Raw genomic sequence first — 7,500 nt, 5'->3', positions numbered from 1 at the left:
CGGCCCGGAGACGGATGGCTGTTTGGGCAAGGGCAGCTGGGAAGCCATCTGTGCGGCAGGATCCTCAGGATCGTCAGGCCGGGGAGCCACCTGATCAGCGCCTCTCTCTCTCTCTCTCTCTCTCTCTCTCTCTCTCTCTCTCTCTCTCTCTCTCTCTCTCTGTGTCTCTCTCTCTCTTTGTGTCCAGTTAAACTAAGACCACCTGACCAGCGCATCTCTCTCTCTCTCTCTCTCTCTCTCGCTCTCTCTCTCTCTCTCTCTCTCTCTCTCTGTGTCTCTCTCTCTCTTTGTGTCCAGTTAAACTAAGACAACCTGACCAGCGCATCTCTCTCTCTCTCTCTCTCTCTGTGTCCAGTAAAACTAAGATGTGTCAAGGAGAAAGTGGGTTTGTTGAGGAGGGTGACATTTTCACATGACCTATTGACTTCCTCCGTTTGTTTTTCGCTAAATTAGTTGGTAGTGAGTAGGGATGCTACGGTTTGAAAATAGGTGGCACGGTAAATTGTGAAAGAAATAACAGCCATTTCACCTTGTCTTGATTATTTTCTGCTTCAACGGTTTAGGGAGCGCACATTCCTCTGCCATCCTCACTATGTAGCCCACGCACAACAGCACAACAGCACAACCTCTCCACACGCACAACAGCATAACCTCTCCAAGCACAGCCACACACACACACACACACACACACACACACACACACGCACAACAGCACAACCTCTCCACACGCACAACAGCATAACCTCTCCAAGCATAGCCACACACACACACACACACACACACACACACACACACGCACAACAGCACAACCTCTCCACACTCACAACAGCATAACCTCTCCAAGCACAGCCACACACACGCACACACACACACACACACGCACAACAGCACAACCTCTCCACACTCACAACAGCACAACCTCTCCAAGCACAATCACACACACACACACACACACACACACACACACACACACACACACACACGCACAACAGCACAACCTCTCATAGCACTTAGCAGGAAAAACTAAACCTGATGCACTACAGGAGTGTTCACTAGTAACTTTCTGAATGCAGTGGGGGGTACATATCATTGAGTAGATTGTATAGAATACGACACGATGTTAGAGAACTCAAATTAGTTTATATTCACACTGACTGTTTTTTTTATGGCTTCAAAATACGGACCTCAAAGTTGTAAAGATGAATTCACCTTTCCGATTTATAACCGAGATGAACCATTTTTCAGTTCATCTTAGCATCCCTAGACTAGCATGAGAGTCTGGAGATGAAGGCCATTTCCCTGGCATCACAGAAGTCCGGGTGTCCACCAGGAGTACAGTAGTGATATACTAGAGAGAAAGAAGGAGAAAGAAGGAGAGCCTTATTTCATCACCTCCTCAGGTGCACAACCCCTGTGGTCCTCAGCATGCCACATCACCGTGTGCGTTCAGAGTCAGAGGTTGCCAGGGAGATGAATCTGTCAATCAACACAGCGATGACAGCGGAGAACTCTACTGATGCTCTGGGAAGCAGTGAGACAGAGGCGTGTGTTCTGTACTCAGGTCAGTGTGGGGAAAGCGCTCATCTCCTCAATCAGGTATCTTTGGAGTGTTTTTTATTTTTTGGCAAACTCACAGAAGCCACCCCTGCTTTCCGTAGCTGTCAAGTGTGCCGTTAGAATAGTGTTTTTTTCCCAGGCTACAAACGGTGTAGGTAGCACCATATGGCTTTGTTCTTGTTTTTGCGTCTCCCACTTTTAAGTACACTTCTGTTTGAAATGCAGTCTCCTGTGTAGTCAAAGCTTATTAGCACGGCTAAATGAGCAGCAGTGCAGTCTGTGGCCTTTTTCTTTTGTTGTTTCTTTTTTTCTCAGCCAAAATAAATGGGTGGGCAATTGAAGTTACATGCCTATTCATGGGGACCGGTTAATTGTTTTGGACTGTAAAACAGTAACCTTGTATACGCAACAAAGCCAGATACCAAAGAAAAAACAAATGTGGTCGAGTATCCTAGTCAAGGGCGCTCATGTTTAGAGTGCGCTCCCAAACTGAGTCGTCTCATTTATTTGAGAGGAAATGATTTTGGCAGCTGCTGTTTTGATGCGTCCATATCTTCAGTACAGAGGCTTTTAGCCTAATTGTTAGTCGGGGGGGTTACAGTTCCAATTATCTTCCCAACTCTTTACTCCCCAAGTCAAAAGCTCTGTCAAAGGGGAGGTGAAGTCCACGTCATTATTCATAAGCAAGGGCTCTCACTCACAGCACAGCACAGCACAGCACAGCACAGCACAGCACAGCACAGCACAGCACAGCCACTTACCAGCATCTCTCTCATTCTCTCTCTCTCTCATATCTATCTCTCTCTCTGTCTCTCATTTTCTCTCTCTCTCTCTCTCTCATTATCTCTCTCTCATATATCTCTCTCTCCCTCTCTCGCAATTTCCTTCTTGCTTGCTTGCTTTCAGACTGAAGTCAAGGCCATTATTTATAAGCAAGCCAGTGTATAGAGATATCAAGGGCTTTCCTTTTCCTTTTCTGTCTCGTCTCAGGAGCAGGCTTTCAGACCTGAGTCTGTGTTCCTCCTCCTCCTCCTCCTCCTCCTCCACTGCCCTCCTTACGGAGCTCACCTCCCCATCCTTCTCCCCGGGAGCTGATCTCCTCTCAGGTAGCGAGACAGAGAGAGAAGGGATGAAAGAGGCGCAAAAGAAATGCTGGAGGGCGGAAGAGGAGAACCTGGCCGCTGGCGTTCCTGACGCCGCGCGGGGCCCTGGCGCTGAAAAGTAGATGCGCGTCACCTAAGCAACGCCGGTGCTCGGCGTTTGGAGTCCGCGGGGACTGCTGCAGAGCGCTACAAAGACAAACGCTACAAACGTTTAGGGGTCTTCTTTCAAGCCATTCATCTCGCCGCCCCAAGGACAAAGCAATTAGTTTGGTGTGAATTCGGTGAACTTTACTTTGCCGCATGCCCACAGGCTATGGGGTGGTGAAGCTGCAGGGGAGGGCAGTGGGAGAGAAACACTGCAACAGGCATAAGAGGCACAATGAGTCGCTAATTAAGTTAGCTCTTTAATTACATTTGGTAGTCTGTAACTGAATAATGAGAGCTGCGCTCAGCTATGAACCCATTGTTATTGGATTCATTTGATGAAAATGCCACATGGTGGATTTGTACTTTTTGTCCTGGGGCCAGCTAAGACCTTGTGCAAAGTTCATCAGTCTTCATGTGTGTTTGTGTGTGTGTGTGTGTGTGTGTGTGTGTGTGTGTGTGTGTGTGTGTGTGTGTGTGTGTGTGTGTGTGTGTGTGTGTGTTGAAAAGATAGTTTTACTCGATTTGGTTGAGTACGTTTGTGTGCCTTTGAGTCTTCCTTATTGTTATTAAACATGCAGTCATGTATGAATGTTTGTGGCCGTGTGTGAATGTCTGAGAGACAGAGAGAGTTCCTGAATGCCTATGCATAATGTGGGTGTTCTTCTAAATGCTTAATAACCCATATTTGGTTTGCATGTTAGTGTGTTTTTCTTGAAACTTAACAGTGAGGTTTGTATCTGAACACCCGTGTGTGGTGTGTGGTGTGTGTGTGTGGTGTGTGTGGTGTGTGTGTGTGTGTGTGTGTGTGTGTGTGTGTGTGTGTGCAGATGCTGCTGCTGCTGCTGCTGGCCATGCCCGAGGCCCTGAGCAGGGCTGCGGAGGTGGACGTGCCCGTGGGCTCTGCACTGGTGTCTCTGCCCTTCTACCTGCTGTGCCTGCTGTTCGCCGCGCTGCACGTGGTGGTCTGCACGTCGGCCGGCGGCTCCTGCTACTTCTGCGCCCTCCCCTGGGCCCTGGTGTTCGTCGCCGTCGCCTGCTCCTCGGCCCTCCTCTGCGCGCTCGTCGCCATGGCAGCCAGGAGGCTCGCGCAGGGAACCAGATCCCCCAGCAAGGTAAGACACCGCACACACACTCACCACCGCACACACACTCACCACCGCTTGGACAAACGGGAGACTGAGGAGGAATACAGTTTGGTGAGGGGTGTTAACTGTGCGGGGTAGTGGAGCTGTCTCACACACACACACACACACACACACACACACACACACACTCATTCGTTCACTAAATCAGTATCAGAGTAAGCCCTTGCTCCACTGCTCCATTGATGTCCCATTACTTCTCTCAGGATTGTTTCATGTCTATGTGAACCCATTTATCACTGCAAGTGGTTGTGATCACTCTGAACCCAAGACTGACTTTTATTGGTGAGCTGATTTTGAGAAATTAAACCTTGTTTCACGTTATGCAGCAAACGGTGTTACTTGGTTGCCTAGTTGCTATGACCGCTAACTAGCTAGCTAGCCAAAAGGAATCTTTTAAATGACCTTAAACAGTTTAAATGGCAGCATCCCATTTGCATGACGTGAGAGCTAGTTCTCTAGCCGATGTTACAGTCTCCTCAGAAACCCTCAGGGTGCCTGTGCAGCTTTTAACACAAGTTCATATTCACACATATTCATGTGAGTTCATATTAACAAAGGCTAGCAACTACTAACTGTTAAGATGGTTCCCTAAGCTAGAGATAGCAAGGATAGCAAGGTGTGAGGTGTACACACTTCTTGCGGAGGTTAGAGCTCCGTAGCATCCCATTAAATAGGCTTCAGTTGGGTGGGAATACACACATACACGTCATCATCATCATAACACACACAAACACACACACACACACACTCTCTGATATGTCAGTGGCCCTGCTCATTCCTCAGTAAGTCATTCTAATGAAGTGAGGGCTTGCCAGAAAAGCAATGAAGAGGCCCTGGCCTTTGCAAATACGGGAGAGAAAAGTTAACTTTTGAGAAGAGGGGTGTGGAGGAGCAGCTCTGTTCACCGGACTAATGAACCATCCAGGCTGGCCCTAATTACAGCCACAGAGAAGTGTGCTCTCTGTGTCTCTCTCTAACTCTCACTCTGTCTTTGTCTCTCGCTCTCTCTCCTTCTCTCTCTCTCTCCCTTTCTCTCTCCTTCTCTCTCTCTCTCTCAGTCTCTCGCCAAGTGTTTCTCTCTTTTAGCCATCTTTTTCTCTCACTGCCCCTCTGTATCGCCCTCTCTTCCTCTCACTCTGTCTTTGCTTCTCTCTCCCTCCTTCTCTCTCTCGCTCTCTCTCTGAGGTGAACCATGGTAAAGTGCTGACACACCAGAGGGAGAGGGAACAATCAGGAGTGTGGATCATCAGGGACGATAAGTGAATTGTCCACAGGGGGAGGGAGGGGGCCATTGTAGTCAGAGGACACCCAGTTTCCCCTCTGACTGAGAGCCCCTTTGTGCTGTGATGTGATGTGCTGTGCTGTGTTGCTACCGCTACTGTTGCTACCGCTACCACTACTGCTGCTTCCGCTACTGCTGCTACCGCTACTGTTGCTACCGCTACCACTACTGCTGCTTCCGCTACTGTTGCTACCGCTACTGTTGCTACCGCTACCACTACTGCTGCTTCCGCTACTGTTGCTACCGCTACTGCACTTGGCATACACGCCCACATTCACTGTCCCGTTACGCACCGTGTCGGATGACGGCCACGACAACGATGATGTGTTTGTTCAGTTTTTTGCAGCCTTGCTTGAAATGAACCAGAGGTGCTTTCCCCCCGCATAGGCTGTTCTGGTCTGGTTGTGCTGGTTCTGTTTGGGATCTGGTTCTGGTTCGAGGGCATGAATGAGTGCAGTCCAGTTCTCAGGAAGTGTTTAGGAGCTCTTCTGTTTAATTGGTTGTTTGGAAAATATCATCACAGTATTTGGTGTGAAATGCCTCCAGATCAATTAGCGGTGAAGTCAGCCTCATTAATTACTATATTCATTTAGTGCTCACTCAATAGTGCTTTAATAGCCTCTCTGCTGTTATTATGCTAATTTCTTCCCTGAATGCAATAATCCATTCAGTCTTTTTAAGGCTTTGGCAAAAGTTGTTTTACATGTACAACATAAAAGAATGGTATGCAACAGTCTTTGAGAGACTTCAGAGTGTTTTAATTGCCTTTATTCTTTTTTGTGGAACTCGATTAGTTGTTTTCTTTTTTTTCTTTTCTTACAGCTGTCAATTAAATAGATGTAATCAGGGAAAATAAAATATAGCATCTCTGCCACTTTGAGAATCAGAAGGCTTCCCAAACTTACCAGAACTGAACGTGTATGTAAGGATCTTTCTGTTTACGTTTTCGGGCGTCACAGTAAATTAAGGGTTAGACTGCGGTCAGGTGGAACAGTAACCCTACACTAGCTATGTGAGAAAGATGCCAAACCAACCATTCAACAATCCCTCTGATGAATGGAAAAACACACGGTGGATTTGATCCCCGCTGTAGATCGTTTTAAAATCCTGGATTTCCTAAGCAGATTGTTATTCTTTTTTTTTTTTTTCTTTTTTTGTTATTCACTGAACCCTCACATTTTCAAACACTCATCCACTAAAAGTGTCAGTCATTTTTCTGTTTAAACCGTGCAGAACAGAAGTGTGTGTTGGGGTGTGAGTCCATAGCTCTCTGTGTTTTAGCTCGTGCTCGTGCTTCACCTCAACAGTCACATAGTGCTGCTCTAAGCTGCTCATCACTCTCCGAAGCAGATCATCGATGCAGGTTTTCATTCTAATGTCACACCCTGGCAATCAGGACTGACCTCCGTGACTTCTTTTATTACGTTTTTGATTGTTTCATTCCCTTTTCCTGTATATGTGTGGGACCCAGGAGGAAGACATATAACCCTCAGTTATGAACTGCCTGTTTCAGTCGAGCGAACTGGCAGGATATGATGAAGATCCGCCCCAGAGAATGAATCTCCGCGGACTGCGGTTCCTCCCAATGGAGCGTTGCGCGTTCGCCGAGGCCAGCCTCTGGAAATCAGGAAACCGGAAGCCCTTTCCTCTCCGTCCTCATTAAACAGCCAATCGGATCCTCTGAATCCGATCTGATTGTCATGTTAGGGTCCACAATCTTAATGATCGTGTGTGACTCCTGTTCCTCTTTCCGTCCCTGCCTCTTCTGTTGATCAGTGCTGTCACTCCCTGGGATAAAAACACACAACTGACAGTGATGAGCTGTCCTAGGTTTCTGATGGACCAGCTATAAGATGTCCCAGGTTTCTGATTTTCTGACTGGCAGACGATGGCAGAGATCCCCTCCAGCTCATGTGGCTTCCTTGCTTGTCATAGCCAGGCCTTGGGAGTCTGTCTGTCTTGTGTGGTGTGTGTGTGTTGTGTGTGTGTGTGTGTGTGTGTGTGTGTGTGTGTGTGTGTGTGTGTGAACCTCAGAGGGCAGTTGCCTCCGACCCAACAGGGGCCTCCACCACATCAGACACCTAGGCTAGCCATCATCTGAGAGAATCTGCAACCCAAAGGCCTACTATTAGCATATAGATAAAAGTGATTTTTTATGTTTGTGTGTGTGTGTGTGTGTGTGTGTTTGTGTGCATGCTTGCCTTTTTTTCAAATGTCATTTTACAGACTCATGCCTTCACATCAGGAAGCACTGCAGAGTTCGAGG

General features: G+C 47.6%; 1 protein-coding gene across 2 annotated transcripts in view; it reads left to right on the top strand.

The window, feature by feature from the left end:
* The window catches only part of pigg (phosphatidylinositol glycan anchor biosynthesis class G), a 106,124-nt gene that overhangs the window by 47,557 nt on the left and 51,067 nt on the right, over positions 1 to 7,500 (top strand). For both annotated transcript variants that reach the window (XM_031568848.1, XM_031568846.2), the window contains exon 8: positions 3,635 to 3,919. In XM_031568848.1, coding sequence (XP_031424708.1) covers positions 3,635 to 3,919 — 285 coding nt within the window. The remainder of the gene's footprint in view (positions 1 to 3,634; positions 3,920 to 7,500) is intronic.

This window comes from Clupea harengus, chromosome 6, assembly GCF_900700415.2.
Source record: "Clupea harengus chromosome 6, Ch_v2.0.2, whole genome shotgun sequence".
Taxonomy (NCBI): Eukaryota; Metazoa; Chordata; class Actinopteri; order Clupeiformes; family Clupeidae; genus Clupea; species Clupea harengus.
The sequence above is the reverse complement of the archived record's forward strand: the minus strand, read 5'-3'. Positions and strand labels throughout refer to the sequence as shown.